We start from the raw sequence: 21,813 nt of genomic DNA, 5'->3' as shown, positions 1-21,813 counted from the left end.
TTAAAAAACTTTAAAATCAATATAAAATAAAAATGAGAGGCAATGCAGGTGCTTATGAACTGATGTAAAATTGTGTAGTTTGAGGTAATGTACAGTATGGACTGGATTATACTGATATACTGAGTTTAGTATGATTTACAAATTGATGTAGGCAGGCCAAAACAAAAAAATAAGCACTATAGTACTACAGTAATTCGGCAGTAATATGTTTATCCTTTCACTTTTCTTGCTCTTTAAATAGTAATATATTCTACACTTTGTTAACAAGTAGCACATAGGTTCAATGCAGTAGTCTCTAAATTAATAAACCATTTAGTTTATTTTGCTCAGCCTGCCTTTTCCACTTTTTTATGCCTTCCAAACATTATTTTTTCCTCTCCTAACCCAGTGAGGTGGTAAATATAGATGCGAGTCGGTAACGTGATTGGGGGCAACCAGCCCTAAGCCTCAAACCATGCAGGGAGACCCAGGGCAGATGGAGACTCCATCCACTCTGAGCTGATAATCCACATCACAGCACTACCCACCAAACAAGGAGAAGATCATGCATTAATATTAATTACTTTCAGCCCAGAGGGCAGCCTGCTGGGGGTCTGTATTGAACTCCTTTAGGCTCTTAATGAAGAGGTCTCAGTGGGAACAGATCATTAAGAGACCTGCAGGAGCCCTTAGTAAAGGAAGTTGGGGCTCCCTGTGTCCGGAGATTCTCCGGTTCCATCTCTAAAAACTGTTAAAACTTCAGGTTTTGTACCTGCTCCTCTCCTCTCTGCATACCTCCATCTAGTTAAAGCTTTAGAAGGATCTTTCTTTGCAGTTCCATTTCCATTATACGGGACAAATTGCACAAAATACTCGATCAATGTTTTACAATTGTGTCCATTCCAACATTGAAGCTTGATTAATCCAGCTAATTTAAGCAAATGCAACCCTGCAACTCACAACTAGCAACCCACTGAAGCTAAGCAGGTGTGAGCCTGGCCAGTACCTGGACGGGAAACGTCTCAAAAGGCTAGGATTGCTGCTGGAAGAGGTGTAAGTGGGGTCAATAGGGGGTGCTCACCCTGCAGCCTGGTCCTAATACACCAGTTTAGTGACAGAGACACTATACTGTAAAAAGGCGCCCTCTTTCGGATGAGACGTAAAAACGAGGTCCTGACTCTCTGTGGTCATTAAAAATTCCAAGGGCATTTCTCGAAAACAGTGGGGGTGTTACCCGGCACCCTGGCCAAATTTCCCATTGGCCTTTACCAATCATGGCCCCGTAATAATCCCCATCTATAAATTTGTTTAATCACTCTATTCTCCTCACTTGATGTGTGGTAGGCGTACTGGCGCACTATGACCACCGTCGTATCATCCAGGTGGGAGATACACATACTGTAGGTGGTGGTGGAGGGCAGTTCCCACTACCTGTAAAGCGCTATGATGGAGTCTGCTAGCAGAATCTGTATGTTACTCTGTACCTATATAGTGGTAGGAGATGTGAACTCCTTCTGAATTCACATGTTAAATTCTAACCTTCATGCTTGCTTTAGCACAGATGCGTTTCCCTCTCTGTACTAAACTCCCACCTTCTGTACCAAACCCCCTGATAAGGAAGGAATGTTTTAATTGCTCTCTGAGTCCTTCAGTTTCTTGAGAACGTATCTCAAAGACAGGATAGGGGGGGTCTAGAGAAAAGTGTATATAAACTATGTAGAGCCATATCCCCTTTGAACAACTACAACAATAATCCTCATTGTATTGTTCCTTGTATGCATACAACAAAGCTTGGCTTAATGAATGGACACCTCAGGCTCGAATCTCTGTTTCTACAGCTTTAAGTGGAGTGTACTCTGAAGAGCGCTGTATAAGTATAAGGAATTATTATTATTAATATTGTTTAAATTTGTAACTTACAAACTTTGTCAAAATGTTAACCCTAACTCTAGGTAAATTCTATTTCTTAAATTAAACATGATGACTGTACAAACCATAGGAGCATGGACAGAGATGCACAAGGATTTTCAGTTGGTGTCATAACATTAATAATCTTAAATCTTTTCCATTTGTTGTTAAAATGCCATTTTAAGATTAATGGAAAATGAAACTAATTGTCAATAACATGATCGCTAGGCCAGCTAGAGAGAAACAAAACTCTTTTCAAACACTTAAGTTTCCCCGGGTGACTGTCTGTGTGGAGTTTATATGTTCCACATGTTCTCCCTGCCACTTCTTTGTTACTTGATATGAGTGCGTGTGAGCTGTGTCACAGATCAGGACATTATGCTTTTTAACCACAGTGCATTCCATGCAATGCATCATAGACATCTGAGGAAAGTTAATAAAATATGTTCTTCTTAATTTAATATCTCATATGTTCCAAAGACACGGTGTTGTGGTGATGCACAACAGTGTAAAACAGTTCTGCAAACTGGGCAACTGCTAAACAATTGCAGTACAGCTCATAGTAGCTAGTGACAAGGACAACTGTTTTCTGAGTTTCTTAGTTTCAGAAATTAGTCTGTAGTGTTTCACACAGATGTGCTAATTTAGTTTTAAACCTCTCATGCAAATCCCGCCCAGGCCTTATTATATACGTTGACTACCAGATCTGACATGAGGGGACAAAGACAAAGGACAAATACTTTATAATATTTTTGGATTTTGTGAGTGGCTTTTATGAATTTTATGTTTCTCTTTTTTATTTTTAAAGGGCTTCCGTAAAACAGAACAGGAAGTGTATCCCTCACCAAGTACAGCATGTATTTTTATTTCAGTGGGTGAGCTGAATACATTAACAAAAAGCTACATTTCCCATACACATTACAAAATTCTGTAAATATCCACAGATATCCACACATCAACTATTACTGCCATTCTTGCAGACTGACTTCATCTAGAAGCCATTATTCCACTATTGTTTTGCAAGAGATCATTAAAACGATATTCCCATATTTCAAGCAGTGCATACCTCAACAATAAAAGGCCACACTGTAATATTAACAATTTCAGGTGTTTTGAGTAGTTTATAGTCATTCTATTAAATTCCTTGTTTTCTAAGAATTTCTGTGAAACCCAAATATCCAAGTCTGATCCTGCCTCCAGTCATGGCATGTAATCTCCTTTTCAGAAAAAAGATACCATTCAGCGATATTGTTTTTTAAAATACATAGCTAGGCTATGTATCTCTGTGAAACTGCAGAGTGCATCCCCTGCTCGGTTACCTCCATCAAACTGCACAGCGCATCCCCTGCTCGGCTATCTCCACCAAACTGCACCGTGAGTGGTAGTGTTTGTGATTACAGCCTGTCTCAATCTGCCAGAAGCACAGAGAATTCTAAGATTAGGATGTGGTGCTGCTACAAACATACTGTTATGATTCGTAACATTGTTTTGCTGCACTTTGTGCAATCCACTTACTCTCTGCTTACTAAGCATGGTACATTCAGTCAATAACAAAGGAACCCATTGCTCTGCATTTCCACAGTGTACTATAGTTGTGAAAATCTTACAACTGGCAGACTAGTTCTCAGTACTGTAGGACATATCATGGCCAAACCCCTAGGCATCAACACCAGCATAAATAGTAATGGTAAGCAGCAAATCAAGATGACCTTGGTCACAATAGATGAATCAAGGTGAAACTGTAATACAAATAACAAAAAACAAAACACTGTACAATAAGCCTCATCCACACTTGGGAAACAAAGTGTAGTCATGGGTTTATATCATTTGATAAGTGTTATGCTGGGGTTGCTGAGGTTTCAGGGCCGTGGCAAAAGACAAGCAGCTCCAAGTGCAGAGGAGCAGAGGGCCTCGGGCATCTTTCAGAAGGCTTGGTGGGAGCAGGGCTTAATGAGATATAAAGAAATGCAGGCTGATTGAAATGTGGCTGTCTGATAAATGCAGATCGAAAAAAGGCTGCCTTGACGCAACAGAGAGGCTGGCTTGAAGACAGCTGTCTGAAGAAATGTGAAGGTTTGAGGCAGAATGAGACTCTCTGGAGACAGCAGTGGAGAAGGCTGGGAGCTGCAGTTTGGAGAAGACAGAAAGAGAAAAAGGGTCGAGAAATTCCGCACCAAAAAAGCAAGGAGGGCTGAATGGCCCCCCTCATTTAGTGCTCGTGAATCTGGGCAAAAACATTCAATGGATGAGTGTTTATAGTAATGATAAGGTTAGCACCGAGTGCTTAGCCTAATGTCGCAGTACTGATTAGCGGGCAAAAAGTCTTTTAAGTAGTCTGCTTAATTGTCTGATTGATTTTGGAATGGTCTATTTGATTGAAAGATTAGTGGCCTTTGGGAAATGTGTCCTGAGTGAGTTTGCACTGGCTCAGAAGGAGCGTTGGTTACCTGGAGCAACCGAGGCACTCCCAGCCCTGGTGTAACTATAAGTGCATGAGTTAGATAGGAGTTCTAGAATGCTTGTTTGACTATCTATGTTTGTGAGTTAAACAAAACAAACTATTTACAGGAACAAATTCTGTCCTTAGATAGCATTTCTTTTCTTGGGTATTCCTTTTAAATGGCCACCACCATGAGGATAAAACAATGAACTGTGAGCATGCATTGTGAACATAAGTTGTAGGAATGTGCAATGCTAAGGAATACAAGTCTGAATTTATCCCATTATAAGTAATAAAATAAATATGTAACTTTCCATGTTTCTAATGAAATACATAAAGGTAACTGAGGTGACATCCTGTGTTTAGCAAACACATTTAGCAAACTGTAATTATAATTTATACATTTCTAGGCTTGAAGTTTTTAATGTTACTGAAACAATTTACAGTATAAACTGCAAAGCTAGGCTGCTAATTTACAAGCAATACAAAAGACCAGAATGGAAAGCAGTTTTCCATCTGATGCAGTACATTTGAGCATACTGTCTTTTATTTTTGAAAGACCTGAAGGTTTCAGGCATATAATTTCTAATATCCTGTAATAGCTCCATATAACTAACTCTAATTACACAAATTTCCTTAATTACTTTTACGTTAATATTATCTCTGCAGACTGAGCAATATGTTCATTTCATCTAAGCTATTTAGGGATTTAGCTGCAAACATCATAATTTTGCCTCTGTGTTTGACAGAGGTTCTTCCATTTTGAGGACTGTGAAGAGATTTCCACTGCTATTAATCACCCTGTCACTGAAACGCTCATCTTGTGAGTAATGGAACAACTCTTCCTCAAGAATAAAGAGACAGAATATTACACTTGACAGTTTGGTTAGGATCTGCTGCCTTTGTGGAAAGGACTAATGGCAGGAAAGATCTATCAAGGATCTTATTGTTTTTGTGAGTACAGTATGAGTAACATAAATAAAAAATACACGGTAATACAAGAAAAGCTTTTGCTATAGTTAATCAAACATTACTGAGGAAGCATTATGAGCAGTAGCTGGGGTCTCTGAACTTGTAACTGGAAAGTGTTCAAATTTCAGGTAGGACAATGTAGCTTTACCCTTGAAGAAAGTACTTCACTAAAACTTCAGTAAAAACCCAGCTGTATGAATGGGTGCAAATTTAACTCGCTTTGGATAAAAGCATCAGTCAAATGAATTAGTAAAAATACTGAATCTTCCTAAAGACTTCAAGGCTATGATTTTGGTATGACTTTGGTCTTTACTGTCTATTATGCTTGGTAAAACAACTCACCACTACTGAATGGAGGAACAGTATGACAAAAAATATTCCGCTCCATTGGTGAAGTCCATGATTAAACCAAAAACACTCCCTTCTCAAAGGCAGCTCACTGCCCCTCTCCTGCTTTCACAGTTAATTATATTTTTCAAAGCGATGCATGAGAGCACTTAGTGAAAGGTCTCCATTTCCTCTGCTCGGAACCCCCTAACACTCATGCTAATTATGTCTCTCACCCCAAGATGAAAGTGACTTACTGAGATTCTGGAGCCCAGTTTGACAAAACTTGCACGTACCATCCAGCAGATTTCAAAAGAAACCTAAAACGACTATTAATATTTGATCGTCCTTTGGAGGAGCTAGATAGATAGAAAGAGTTTCCATATACAATTTTCTCTCAGATTCCAGACCCTACAGTATTAATATACTGTAGATTTACGTTTTAGAAAAATATCCCTAAACCGGAAATGTAATTACTGCAAAATAATAAAATGTTTATCTTGAGTTGTAATAAGTATCCTTACAAAAAAGGTGATCTTGTAAGGCTAATTCCATACATTTGTCGTTAGCGTTAACTAGTATTCTCTTCAAAAACAAATTTTAAAAAAGCACACTTAGTTTCTTACACATTCCGATATGGACAGGAATATAACAACTTGATTGTTCTGATTTAGGTAATTCTCAAAACAATCTGTGGTTCACCACGATAGTTAATACTCAGAAACACTGCTCATTTTGTGGATAACTTGCTGCAGTCCAAACTTATTCCAGAGCTCAAATGTCTCTTAGCATCTTTTTAAGACTGGTGTAAACCTATTAAGACATTAGAATGCACAGAACAAAAAACATTACACAGTAATCTCCTAAAATACTCTGTAGATTACTTTTCTTGTATCAATACAGTCTTTCACTTTAAGGGGGGGTCTCATGTGGTTCAAATTTAGCAGAATTAATTGGCATTCCAGCCCAGTTGCTGCTGCAAAGCAAACTACAGCTCAAACAGGAACAGCTCATTTGTTACCATATTTATTTCAGTGTTAATTTAAATGATTAATTTGGAGTCATAGCCAACATTTCTAATGCATGCAGATGTGGCTTGTAAAGGATATTTGCATTAAAATTTTCCTTACATCAAAATTTTTCTGTAAGAAAAAATAAAATCAATATGTTCAAAGCTAATGCTCTTGTTGTATGTTGCGAACCACTGTCACCCCACAATTTCCAAATTATATTTCCTTCTGAATATAGTCAAAGAGGTGAGAAACAATTGGTCTTCCTCACTGCGTAACCTATTTAATTAATTTTGAGACTCATGCATACCAACAGGATTAGATGAAGGCACATTCAAGGAAACTAGTAATCAAAATAGAAATCCCAATCACCCAGAAAATGAAAAGGCTGTTTATGAGAAGCACTGTAGTATAATTGAAGGAATGTCAATGAATTAGATGCAGCAGCCACAAGATTGCAAAATGTCAATACTGTCAAAGTATTATTTTCCAGGGTAAAATTCCGTGAAACTCTAAAATTTATTTAACTTTCCACTAAGCTTGCAATGCTCTAATAATGCAATATATCATTTTCTCCCCTGTAAAACTAAAACTAGTGTTTGTGGAAGCCTATTCACCAAAAAGCAATTTTAAGGACTGAGCAGCCACCTCAGTAATATTTCACGGTCTTACCATCCAATGTGCAGAGGGCAAAGAGGCCGCGTTTGGAGGATTCATCTTTTGAACCTGTAAACGAAAATAATACAGAGCAACTCAGCTGTTGCTACTGGCAAAGGAAAAACAGAGAACTTCATTTATGGAATGATTAACTGAAAATTCCGCTCAACCCAACGAGCAAACCGTATTCAGAAACCATATCTAAATGCAGTCTCTCATTACTAAAAAAGGTACCATAATTCACATAAGTTAAGTCTATCAATTATTTCTGCACTATAGAATGGATTTGAGTACTGGATTTGAAAATAGCAAGCTCTTTTTTTCAGCTCAATTTCTGCAAGCTATGTGTAATACATTTAAGTTCTCAAGTTCAAGATTAATTTTAGGGTTTCAAATGTTTGCAGTCACAAGCAATATACTAAATTCATTGCTTTTAAGTTTTCCTGAAAAGAAAGACATCTTTAACATTATTGAATGATATCTTAATGGTACCAACTCTCTGATTAGTATGCTGGTATCAGACTGGCAGATTTTAAACTTGAACATATCTATAAGTGAAGTGTTTCATGTTTTATCACAGAGGAGTATTATTTTCTTTAATATAATCTCAACCTACAGTGCTTGCAAATGTATTCACCCCCCTTCCACTGATGTACAGTTTTGCCGAATTCTTAATGATGCATACAAATTCATATTTTCAAAACTGAACCTGGGGGTGGATACTTATGCAACCAATTACAGGTTGTTTTTTTTTAAGTTTTTGCTTTCTTTCACCCATAAAGGTATTTGACCATTCAAGTTCTGAATAAAATATAGTACTCAAAATGTCAATGTGTATCTGTCATTTCTATATCAACAATATGGGTCAAAACAAGAAGAGGAGTCAATACTTATAAATACTTGCAAAGGAACAAGTAACAGGTTTATTCCATGCTGAAAAGAGAAGAAAGAAAACACAACATTTCGGCTCTGGAGCCTTCTTCTTTTTCCCTTAGAAATACGTTACTACTATGCATACATCAGCACAGCAAAGTCCCAGCAAAATGTGTCCTAGATGTCAAATTCCTGCACTCAACTGCAGACTCCATCAAAAGAATGGCAATGGACTGTCTGTTTGGCTTCAATAAGAAGTCTGCATGTAACCTATTAATTACCAGCCTTATTCAGTTCAATAGGCTGTGAAATGACACGACTTCTCTACAGTCTGCCACCAGGATTGAAGATCTAGGATATTCAAAAAGCCAGATGTCATCTAGTGCTATGGCCAATTAACATGGCTTTCAAATTCATGATCTTTAAAATGAAATATTAATGTTCTTCTTCAGAAATGAAAAATACGCATTAATTAAACATTTCAATATCAGAAGTACTATTTTTAATGTAATGTTTGTAAATAGAATATGTAAATGATATACATAAGACAGTGCCTTACAAAAGTATTCAGACCTTTGCATTGAGTTTACATTTTGCGGTTTAAAAGCTTTCAGTGATTACACTTTTAAGTAGTAATTATGATTTGTTACATACACAACCTACTTCAAATATGCAAAGCATTAAACAAAAAGAAAAGTTTTTATGTCATTATTGCATATATATTCAAACCATTTGTTGTGGCTAATCTAAATTAATTTAGGTGCAGAACATTACCTTTATTAGCCACGCAATGAGTTTGTCAGAATAAATATACATGTTTCTGTAAGTCCCTCAGTCCTCAGGTAATGAATTTCAAGCAAAACTTAAATCAGGGGGTGGCACAGAGGTGCAGTGGTTTACATTGCTGGGGCCCTGGGTTCAATTCTGGACATGGGGTGCTATCTGTATGGAGTTTGTATGTTCTTCCCGTGTTCACTTGGGTCACCTCCGGGGGCTCCGGTTTCCTCCCATAGTCCAAACACATACTAATAATAATAATAATTGCTTACACTTCCATAGCGCTTTTCTGGACACTCCACTCAAAGCGCTTTACAGGTAATGGGGACTCCCCTCCACCACCACCAATGTGCAGCATCCACCTGGATGATGTGACGGCAGCCATAGTCCGCCAGAACGCTCACCACACATCAGCTATCAGCGGGGAGGAGAGCCGAGTGATGAAGCCAATTCATAGAGGGGGATTATAAGGAGGCCATGATTGGTAAGGGCCAATGGGAAATTTGGCCAGGACGCCGGGGTTACACCCCTACTCTTTTCGAGAAACGCCCTGGGATTTTTAATGACCACAGAGAGTCAGGACCTCGGTTTTACATCTCATCCGAAGGACGGCGCCTGTTTACAGTATAGTGTCCCCGTCACTATACTGGGGCATTAGGACCCACACAGACCGCAGGGTAAGCGCCCCCTGCTGGCACCACTAACACCTCTTCCAGCAGCAACCTTAGTTTTTCCCAGGAGGTTTCCCATCCAGGTACTGACCAGGCTCACACCTGCTTAGCTTCAGTGGGTTGCCAGTTGTGAGTTGCAGGGTGATATGGCTGCTGGATACTGGTACATTATTTGGCTTCTTGGAGAACTGTCCCTGGTGTGAGTGTGTGCGTGTCTATGTTTCTGTCTGTGTGTGCCCTGAGATGGACTGGCATCCCGTCGAGGGCATATCCTGCCTTGCGTCCATTGCTTGCTGGGTTAGGCTCCAGCTCCCCTGCAACCCTGTATTGGATAAAGCGGTCATAAAATGCATGAAGCCAGAAAGACCAAGGAGAATTTATAACAACACAGAGGTAGATTTGTATAAAGTCACAGAACAGGAGAAAACAGAAAATATATTTCTTTAGGCACCCGTGTAGTGCCTAGTACAGGCTGTCCTTCCAAACTGAGCAGCCCAGCAAGGAGGAAATTACTTAGAGATGCCACCGTGAGGCCAATGGTAACCTTGAAATATCTACAGAGTTCAACTGATTAGAAAATCCCCATGAATAAATATCCAAGTGACTCCACAAAGGAGTCTTATATGGTAGAGTAGAAAAACATCTCATATTTCACCTGGGGATTTCAACAAAGTGGTCATATTGCAAACATGTGGCAAAAGGCTTTGTGGTCAGGCATGGTAAAACTGGATATTTTTTGTCTAAAAGAAAAGCCTTACATGTGATGTAAACCTAACAGCGCATTACTCAGTCAACACCATCCCTACTGTCAAGCACGGTGGCAGCAGCATATTATTATTCTCATCAGCAGGGGCTGAGAATCTGCACAAGAGGGAAATGAAGATGGAGAAACATACTGACAAATCCTAGAGGAAAACCTGCTTTAGACATAATACTGAGAGAAAAATTCTCCATTCAGTAGAAAAATGGTCCAAAACACAAAACCAAAGCTCTTAGAATTAGAAAGCGAATGTGAGTGGCCCAGTCCTGACTTGAATCCTAATCCAAAAGCAATCCCCAAGCAACTTGAGAGATGCTGAACAAAGACGTCAAGAAGAATGAGCAAAAATCGCATCAAGCTGCTGGGCAAAACTGGTAAAGACTCACTCAATGCAAGCAGAATGTAATTTCTACCAGTGGTGCTTCCACCAAATACTGAGATCCCCTGTCTGAGAAACCTATAGAATCAACATATTTCATTTCTTTCTTTGGACTTTGCAGACATTAACTGTAACTAATCGTACACTTAGAAGTATTCAGTTTGAACATTCCTTTTTTGAATAAAATATTGTTTTAAAAAATGCGACTGCATTACTTTGTCATTTCACAAAATGGGAAACTACAGGAAAGGCCAAAATACTTTTGCAAGGCATTGTACTGTATATAGGAAGGTCTTTTTTAGCTTTTTTATTTTGTTGCATTTAACACAGGTTTGTAAAAAAGATTTTTGTTAAACAACATTTTGTATTTAAAATGCACTGACAGGCACCATATGATAGCAATGCTACACTAGAGGCTCTATGTGACATGAGGCGGAAAAGAAATTACTGAGCTTTGTGGCTTACAAGATATAAGCCTCGTTATACCAAATAGTGTATTATTGCTCAAAATAGTTTTTCCTCACACTCCAACAGCAAATAACTGTCATTATTAATAATAAATATTCTAAATATTTTAAAACATACTGTATTATTGTGGAGTAACACTGTAGCACAGTCATTTGAATTGCTGCCTCACAGCACTAGAGCCCCACAGTTCAAATCCGGACCTGGGTTGCTATCTGTGTGGAGTTTGTATGTTCTCCCAGTGTTCACATGGGTTTCCTCCAGGTGCTTCACTTTCCTCCCATAGTCCAAAACATGCTGGTAGGTTAATTGTCTTCGGGTGAAATTTGCCCTGGTGTGACTTGTCTGTGTCTGCCCTGCAATGGACTGTAGTTCCTTCCAGGGTATATCCTGCCTTGCGCCTGTTGCTGGCTGAGGTAGGCTCCAGCTCCCCCCCATCACCCTTTATTGGATATAGGACTTGGATTGGTGTGAAAATGGAGGGAAGCATTATTGTATAATAACTAAAATATAGGTAAGTGCTATTACTGTATTTTTACCTTTAAATCAGATTGAAAACCAACACTAATTTGGTTAGTGACTAAGACTAAGGAGGTCTAAATTGTGCAAAAGACTTGATTTGAAGTGTGAAACACCTCCTATGTTTCTTAACTGTATCATTTACAGAGCTGCCTCCTTGCACCTGATAATATGTTAATATGTGTATTTCTCTATCCAATTAACCATATTGCTTTGTGCCTCTTTTCATCTGGCTCACATTAAACAGGAGCAACCTTTGTTCCAACTCAATGCCCAGGTGATCAATCAGCAAATCCCATTTAAATATTTAGAGCACGGTATTTTTACTCTACTTACATACCCACTTCGGCTACATTTGCCATATGTCAGACATTGTGTCTTTTTATTTTAATAACATACCATTTAATATTTTTCCTCAGTTGGACTGTATTTATTTAAAATATTGACATACATAATATTAAAATGTAAAAAAATTATAGCATGTACGCCCTTATCAAGGTTTACTGTGAAATAACATGTTAAACGGACATGTTAACAGACTGCAAATCATAATACTGAATTATGACAAAGGAAACATTATATGATCTAAACATGATCCTGAATAACAAGTAAAAGGTTGGGAAATGAAGTGCACTGCTCAACTGTAATTTTCAGTGCTAGATTTGAGACAATTTTTTAAAATAGCCCTCTTCTTTAAAACAGAGAAGGTTATTTCAGTTGCTACAGCAAAATGTATCAAGGATAGAGGAGGAGTACTATATGGTCAGAAGTTTGCCTGGTGACAGGCTAAGCTGTATTGTCAACCTTAATAAAGGGTACAGTAACTACTTAATAAAATCAAAGGAATTTAATTTCAGCAGTTGCAGAAAATATAACACCATATACATTGTAAGTTTAAAACAATGGGCTCTGCTGATGCTGTGAGTTTTCAGTTTGTTTCTGATGGTTTTGAACTGACTCTGGAGGGCACTCTGTGATGCAACACGGTGGGCTGCTGCTCAATAACAACACCAGCACGAGGCTGATCTCTCAGCAGGCAGGGCCAGCACCGGCACCACAGCCTAAATAATTCAGAATTAGAGTTCCAGAAAGAGTTGAAACTGCCGAGATGCCCAGGGACAGGAAAGGGTTATGTCATCTGAATGAGGAGAAATAAAGACCGGAAAAGGCCCATTTTTGTTACATTTAAGTATAAATTCTTGCTCACCATGACAGCAGCTCCATTTCCACCTATGAGGCATATCCACTTATTCTACACAGAAACAATTTGGTCATAGGCCCTTCAACATGATTTTCTTGAGCCTTAAGAGTGTTCTCATCTCCATTAGTCACAAAAATGAAGAACTGAAAATTCAGACCTTTTCAGGAGTGCTTCAAAATTGAAAATTGTCATCTCAGTCTATCAAGACCAGCACTCCAAATGGAATTATTCAAAACTTAGAAATGTGCCATTAATTATGACAGCACACTTTTCTAAACCTGGACCTCATGAAGTGAGGCCTCTGTGTCTTCTAGATTGTTTTAATGGCTGTATTCTCAGATACTTAAAAAAATTAACATTAGGCCTTTTCATAATGGTTTTATCCAGTAAAAACTTGCAGATTTTAATTACCTATTGAATTTGTATAGGGGACTTCAAACAGACTCCAACAGTTTCAGAAGTACAGCATAATCACTTAAGAAGACTTCATTGGAAAATAGTTAAATTAAGTGTTCAATTAAGCAACAGACAACTGAGCTACAATAAAAGCCAGGAGGTGCTGGGGTCACAAGGATCAGCTCATGGTAGCTTTTTATTAAAGGCTAGTGCACAAAGGCTTCTAAATTTGTATTAAACCGAAAAAGAACATGTCTTTTCACCTTAGACACATTGCATCTTGTACCAAAATCAGACTGATTTACTGATGAAAGGCCATCTGCTGATTAGTTTTGTGGTGATAAAGGACATTGTGTCGATTGAACTGGGAATCACAGGACACCCTGCAGGGATACAACTTGAAAAATGAACCTAGAAATGCCATTCAAAATAAAAGAAAACATAAAATTGCAAATGTTATATTATTAATAAAGTCGGCAGGATTATTTTCCTTTCATTTTGTCAAAGATGGGAAGCCTTCTCTCTTCCCTTGGTCTACCTGTTTAATAACATCATTCTCCTGAGTGTTTTGTAATGGTGCGTTTCTAATTAGGCCTAATTATTTTATTGCACCCGTTTCTCTTTTCACTCAAAACTGTTATTGCCTGTGAACAAAATCAATTACATCTTTAATATCTTCTCACTAAAATTAAACCCTGCGTGATTTTTTTTACTTGGAGTTAAAAAATATAACAATTAGCCACTCAACGTCCAACGGAAGGAAACTGCTTTAGCAGGAAACCTTTTTTTGTTTCTTTCTCTTCTGTATGACAATTGAAGCAATCATTCAAACTGCCAGATTTTGTTGGTGGAGGCGGACAATACGTAATCTGAGGTGGCAAGCATGGCCTGTAGTTCCCCTTGACATATTTATTCAATTCAATTCAATGTATTTTTATATAGCGCCTTTCACAACAAGGTTGCCCCAAGGCGCTTAACAAGGCAAGTGACCATACATGTTGTGAATACAGAACTGAAAAGACCAGAAGACAACGGAGGAGAGGAACCAAAAACTCCTTAGTAAGGAGAAAACAAACCTCTAGGGGTCCAAGGTCAACTGGCTGCCCAACTCCTTTGGGCATGCTAACATTATATAATTAAAAAAAGAAATAAATGAATTAACATATTTATGACCTTGTTTTTGGGGGTGTTGCAACACATGGTTCCAATCTCATTTTTTTCCCCTCAAAAGGTCCTATTTTCATCTTGTGTGCTGCTCATCTTTTGCTTTCCTTGAGTAAGGACTCCACATGCATTTTCTGACAACATAGCATTAGGGGTTACTGACACATCAATATGGAGGTACCTGGCCACATCTGTCCCACGTTTGTGCTAGGGCCTAGTCATCATTCCAAACATCTGCATTTCCTTCAGCAAACTAGAAGAAGAAATCTTCTGGGTAGGAATTTTCTGTTTTCAAGTATCCTTCAGTGTTTTACCAATGTGATTTCTTTGGTCAGAACCAGGCCTCAAAGGAAACCCTCCAATCCATGATCAGGCATTCAAACTCTCTCACTGAAAATATAATCGCCCGACATCGGGGGATTTTAAAACTCCTGAGATACTAGAAATAAAATATCACAGCAAGAGTTCAATTAAACCCAAAGGGACTCATACTCCTCCTCTTAATCTTACAGCATCCTTAGCAAGTGACCACTATCAATGTCAAGAGCACATTCGGTCAAACCCTTTAATCACCTACTCAGGTAAATCTATTTTTTTTGTGTGTCAAACTAAAACATGATGGTAATACAAGTATAAAGTATGTCCAGCCAGTTCAGAGATGGTACAGACCCGTTGTTGTTGCCAGCCACCATTATCCCACAGGAAGAGCTTTGTCTGTACTTAAGTGCTAGAATGGCAAACATAACTACTTCAAGCCAGCAAGGAATAATATGCACAGCTCTAGGTGAAGCCTCTTCTTCAAATTCTCATCTCCTATACATCATCTTCACAGAACAATGTGTGCCTGCACAGGTCAGTTCAAGCTTTAACAACCTGGCATGCACTGTGTGAAAGAACAGGTAAAAGAAGAAAAACAGTACATTTTTGCTGTGGAGCCTTCCTTTGGTGTAATGGAGAGAGGGAAAGTAGCAAATAAATCAGGCATATGTGAACAAAACACAGGTTAGGTAAAAAGGGGTGGGGACCGGGAAGAAATGGCCAAACAGCAGGTGAGATCAAGTGTCCGAACTAAGAGAGATTAGAAGGAAAGGGGTGTAAACCCAAGATCTGCAAATAAATGGAGAGGGTTAAGAAAGAGATTATTTATGGTTTGAACAAGTGTTTTTTGTGTAATGGCTCTGGAACTCCCCTTAAGAAAGCATGTCTCTCTACAAAGTAATATTAACTCTCCTGTATATGCTGTGGCCCTCGTGCCTCCTGAACAAGCAGTGGCTAGATCTGAAAGTGCATATTTTCTGTGATTATATGAGGGCTGCAGTGGCAAAGCTGAGTTTATTAACAATTGCTGATTAAACAATCCAAAGAACAATTCTTGTCTTGTTCACAAACCTGTTTCATTGCATAGCCAGGTGAAGAACCTGGCTACAGTGTTGATAAAACAATTCTTATATAAATAAAATGAATAAATTCCCTTATACATAAAAGATACAGTTTCGTCCTGGGGCTTCAAATAAAATAAATATAATGTTTTTACTTTGTGTCTACGATTGCAGACTGATTTCACTGTGATCTGGAACAGAATTTATCTTTCTTGGCAAGCACTTAGCTGATAAATAGTAAAAATCCATTTCAGCGCCTTCTTTTTTTAATTTGTGTTACACATGGCACTCACTCCAAATTTATTGCACTCTCTCCCTGTGAAGTTATCAGTGAATACTTTAGCTCCAAATGCACAGGTTCTATTAGGTGAATAAATCACTTCCTCTACCCCTGGCTATCTAATGGCCTGATGTCTCGGGTAATGCAGTTTCCATTTGTCAAACATCTTGGCTTTTAAACTCTCTTTCTAAGCTATGATGGGAATTAAAGCAATGGATGGAAAACAGAAAAGAAGCAGAAATATAACGATCAACACTGGTCCAATTTTTATACTATGTAACATAGGAAAAGGGTGAGCTATCATGTAGTTCAAGCTTTCTTTGTCTTAGCCTTCAAGACCTTAAGTAATGCAAAAATAATGAAAGAACTGAGTTTACCCCAATAAAAAAAAGTTATAGAAAAAATGTTAAATATTACATTTGAAATAGAGCTCTCCGGAGCTGGTTCATTGGCCTTAAAGGAACCTGATTCAATCATTGAATTTGTGCAAAAATAGAAGCATACATTTTAATACCGTGTGTAGACTTCGCACAGCAACCCTAAATCACGGTACATCAGACAACGAAGGTTTAGAAAATAAAGGACTTATTTAACTACCTTGCTACATTTCTTCAATCATGCAGCAAAGGTATCAGCTAAAAGTGAAGCATATGACATTGAACATTTCAATTCCAAAGAGCTTGTCCCTCATAAAATGTTGATTCTTAAATAAAAGGCTATAGGAATCTGAGGTAAAATATGCACATTAATTGAGAATTGTAAACCGGAAACAGTGCTTCATTTCAAGTGGCACAGCTTCTGATTGGGCAGATATTGTGATGCAGAGATTTATTTGAGGCTTGATGATCTTCTTGATGTGTATCAATGATTCAATTACTCATTTACTGAAATTAACATTCTATTTAAATTTGAAGATGATGCAAAAAAGGGGGAATAGCAAGCAAAATTCCAACAAGGAAATATTACACAAAGTCTTTTCATGCTAATTTCAGGCTGACAAATGCAAAGTGATCCACACTTGCAGTAAAAGCTAACGATATACATATTTAATTGTTGATCCAGAGTTGAAAGGTGCTACACATGGAAAGGATCTGGGTGTTTATGTTGATTCTTGTACATCCTCATGAAGACAATGTGGGGAAACAATAAAAAATACAGAATGCTTGGGTACACTGAAAAAGGTGTGTAATTCAACTCCAGGGAGTTGAGCCATGCTTTATATGGCTCTAGTAAGACCTCACTTAGAATACTAAGGTCAGTTTTGGTCACCCTAACATAGCAGTACAGAACTATGACCAGAAAAATTTGTTCTATTCCCAAATCATAACAAATAAGTATGGTCTCGCATTTGTATAACATAAAAAGTTTTTGTTTCCTATTTGACCAACTTCTTCAGTTGTGTTTGTATACTAGCTCTGAACAGTAAACAGTGAAGTGTGAATGTTATTAGTCAAAGTGAGAATGGTGCTGAGGGTATTTAAACAGACTGTAGCCAATGTAGGAAATGGGCCAAAGAGGAGGGACAAAATCAGTATGGTTTCCATATTCTTAAGTTGACACTCTTACACAATGTGGAACTTTATTTTAAATTCACACACTAACAATAAAATATAATAAATTAATAAGTTATTTGCCCATCTATTCTTCCATTTCTAAAACTCACTTATTACTATAATAGGTTTCATAACAAAAGGCGCCAAGTTACAAGTTAAAAAGTAAATGCAAGTGATTTAAACTGTGTATCCTCTACAACTTTTATATACAGTATTAAGTCTTACCATTCCATTGGTAAAGAGCTAAAACAACTCTTAAAAAAGCAGAATTATAAATAAAACATTCTTCAAAATTAATTCTCAAAAATTAATTATTTCTCACACCTGAAGGAGGCTCCACAGACTAAACATTTTTCTACCATTTTTTCATACCATTTTTTTTTACACTTCAGCATGGAATAAACCTTTACCTGTTCCTTTGCATCCTGCTATATGTTGTGTTTCTTGGTTTTAAATATATCTGATTGTTTAAAATGATAATATGTTAAATGGAATATTAAACTTCAATTATTAAAACATCCTAACACACATTCTGCAGACACATTAACTTTACCTCTACTAATGCTCCCAATCAGGTGCGTGGAAACATTTTTGTTGTGGATACGGCCTGTTGTCAGATGAAGAATGACATCCCTACTGGCCCCTTCACTGTAGATCACAAGTGAAAAGAAAAACACAAGTCAACCAAACATAACACAATTACAGCACATACCTTTCCACAAACCACTTCAACAAGACTGTCCTGCTTCCTGACCCACTAGTTTCCTAGCCTTTTCAGGCAATATGTGAAAAGAGGAAAATAGTCTATTTTAGGTGCACAAATCACTTGTATAATCCAGCAAGTTTTGTAGGTCACTTTACATTATAAACAGTGTTAAACTTGCCCAATTAAGACAAAAATGACTTTATTTACGAAGTTAAGTGAACAGTAGACTGTGTTCAAAAGGACCGCAGTCCAGTCATGTGAATCCAATATCTTGCATGTCCTCCAGTTATTTGACACTGGAAAAAAAAACTTAAGTGTCTGTGGCTAAGGATCAACGCCTGTGGCTGGAAGGTTGCCGGTTCATATCCTGTGGCCAGCAGAGGAATCCTACTCCGTTGGGCCCCTGAGCAAGGCCCTTAACCCCAGCTGCTCCAGGGACGCCATATAAATGGCTGACCCTGTGCTCTGACCCCAAGCTTCTTTCCCTATCTATGTGTCTCATGGAGAGAAAGTTGGGGTATGCGAAAAGACAAATTCCTAATACAAGAAATTGTATATGGCCAATAAAGTGATCTTATCTTATCTTAATTAAAAGGACTAGCAAAGATAAATCATTCAACGTTCTCTCCTCCTGATCAGCTAGACCAGGATATCCCATTCCTGGTCCTGTAGAGCTGGTTTGTCTGCAGGCTTTATGTATCTCTTAAGAGCACCATCAATTGAAGACCGACATCCTCTTTGTCTGTCAACCTATTTTGCAAGCAAAGCATTTTTCAGATATGCTGACTATGACTTTGGTCATTAAAGTTCACATAAGGTAAACACAGCAGCCAAGACCAAAATGTCCTGTGTAACAGTTTGGACTCAACTGGACTTCAAATCTCCCATCTGATGTCTGACAAGGGTTGATATCTCCCAGCATATAGCCTTCTGGTGGTAGAGTAGCTCAGTAAATATTACAAACCAAAATGATCAATCTGATCATGAAGACTTTGTATACATATAAAGAAATTAATGAGACTATGTGGAAGAAAACAAAAATGTCCATTTTGGGTGAAAATGAGCCTACTGAGTGATAAACGTGAAAGGGCGGACAGCTGGCGAGGACAGTGAAACTGTCCAGCTTTCCTCTCTATCCTCTTCCTCTCCCTCTCCCTCTCTGCACTCACTGACCTCATAGGTGTGCCGCCAGGTGTGTCCCCCGCAGTTGTGGCAGCTTCACGATTCCAGGTGCACAGCAGAATAGCATAGCCACAGCCCGGCTGGGACACCATGAGCTCAGGGACACCTTCAGGGCCTGGGTTCACAGATAGACTGTCCACCTGTGGAAGGAATAGAGCAAGATAAAACCACCTTCCAGAAACTCCCCTAGGGGAAAGTCCTTACACTCAACTATTCTGTTAAGCATCCATTTACTTAATGGAACTCTTTACTAATCATGACATTAGTGATGTGACATTAAAGCAGAATACCCCATCAATAAATTTTACACACGTAATTTCCTGAAAAAAAAAATACTGTAATTTCCCCAACAGTCAACTGAAGGTGCATATCTAACAAGACATAACATGGGGTTTGGTAAACTATGATATTTAAATTAAATATATATAGTTTTAGCTAACAGGACATTTAACTCTAATGTATTCGAAGGTAGGATACAGTTTTTTTTACTAGAGGAAAAAAGAAATGAGTCCTGTTGAGATTAAAATAAATAAATCAAATTTGAGTACTGGATTATCAACGGAGGAGAAATTAATAGAAGGCTCAGCTGTGACCTGGAGGAACTGCAGCAGCCATTTGCTATTATTAATGCATTTTATAAAGCAACGATAAAAGCCTGTTCTTATGAAACACATTAAACTTGTTCTTTCTTACATATTAATGAAACATTATTGGTAAAAAAAAACTTGCATTCTTCATACAGTTTTACTGTAGTAAAAGCAGAGAAAAGTGTGTCAAAGCCTGGTGAAATCATTGTGAAGCACTGTAAAAGCCCAAGAGGCAAGGAACAATTAAGCGTTATAAAAACTATGGGAAACCATAGCAAACTAAAGTAAATGAATGATATAAAACCAGAAAAACCATGCAAGGATGAGAAAAGAGAGTATGCAAATTTACCATGGTGATATTTCATGAAGCCTGGAACATGCCAAAGGGATGGCAGTGATGTCAAACACGCCCCCTACAGTTGAATATAACGCTGTCTAACATATCCCCTAGGGGTGACAACTGCAATTGAACATATCTTAGTGGTGATAGAGCTGTTCAAAGCACCCCAGGCATGGTAGTGCAGCTGACACTAGTTTGTTGTCTTACCTGCCCCTCCAGGAGCCACTTCTTGAGAAGGACCAGCTGGCCACAGCCCAGCTCTGAGCTGTCTGGGGAGTCTTCCCAGCGGAAGGCCCTCACCACCCGGTCCGTATAGCCCACCACCAGCTCATTCCTCCCATCTCCATCTGACAGCGAGAGCACAGGACAGCCACACTAACAGAGTGATTTTGGGCCTTTCATGTTAAATCAATGTCAACTCCAACTTGATTGCAGGCAAATACCAGCTCCTCCTTTCAATTCTATTACATGAATTTCTCACATGAATTTCTTTTATATTTCAGGGTTAGAAATACAATTTCAGCAATAAGCGATAACTGCATTTCAAATCACAATGAAGTTAAAAGTACACATTAGCGTTTTAAACCTCCCATTTCCATCACAAAATAGACAAAATTTCCAGGTATGAGGAGTGCCATATTATCGTCATTGTCTGCGAGTCAGAACGAGGTAACAAAACTTACGGTGATGTGAAAAGGCCCTATTACATTGTAAACTACCAGGCTTGTGAATACTGCACATCTCTTCCAATCCAATCCAATCCAATCCAATCCAATAGACATATTGCTCTTGACTTTGAGATAGTTTTGCCAACAAGTGCTACTTACTTGCCTTAGTGCCTGCAGAACACATTGGAACATTCCTGTGGTGAAATGTCTGCTACACAGCCTGTACTTATACGGTCGTTGTTACGACACCAAGTGTCTAGGGGTACAGGGGTGTAACATTTAGGATAATTCTTTTGGAAGCAGGTGGGTTCTGGTGAGGGACTAGGAAGCGTGATAGCAAAGGTGGGTGCAAAAGTGATGATTAAGTTGAATAAGTGACTAGTAAGACATGATAACACACGGGGGTAAGGAGCTAGAGTGGTGCCAAAGAAAAGAAAATAACAAACAAAATGGAGCTGGCTAGGAAAGTGAGGAAAAGCTAACCTGACTACAAAAGAAAACCCAAAACACACGGTCTTTGGCGTCTTCAACACCCTAGCTAACCTCCACTGACTACCCAAAACTAATACAAGACAAATAGCACTCACCTGTACTAAACTAGTGTTACTAATACAAAATCA

General features: G+C 38.3%; 1 protein-coding gene across 4 annotated transcripts in view; it reads right to left on the bottom strand.

The window, feature by feature from the left end:
- itfg2 (integrin alpha FG-GAP repeat containing 2) overlaps window positions 1-21,813 on the bottom strand; it is a 70,541-nt gene that overhangs the window by 39,380 nt on the left and 9,348 nt on the right. For 3 of the 4 annotated variants that reach the window (XM_088646879.1, XM_088646876.1, XM_088646878.1), the window contains 4 exons: window positions 20,733-20,872; window positions 19,590-19,738; window positions 18,264-18,358; window positions 7,309-7,362 (listed from right to left, as the gene is read on the bottom strand). In XM_088646879.1, coding sequence (XP_088503005.1) covers window positions 7,309-7,362; window positions 18,264-18,358; window positions 19,590-19,738; window positions 20,733-20,872 — 438 coding nt within the window. The remainder of the gene's footprint in view (window positions 1-7,308; window positions 7,363-18,263; window positions 18,359-19,589; window positions 19,739-20,732; window positions 20,873-21,813) is intronic. The other variant, XM_088646877.1, reaches the window with a different exon arrangement.

This window comes from Lepisosteus platostomus, chromosome 9, assembly GCF_059453375.1.
Source record: "Lepisosteus platostomus isolate fLepPlt1 chromosome 9, fLepPlt1.hap1, whole genome shotgun sequence".
NCBI lineage: Eukaryota > Metazoa > Chordata > Actinopteri > Semionotiformes > Lepisosteidae > Lepisosteus > Lepisosteus platostomus.
Note: the sequence above shows the minus strand (reverse complement) of the source record. Positions and strands in the feature narration are given on the sequence as shown.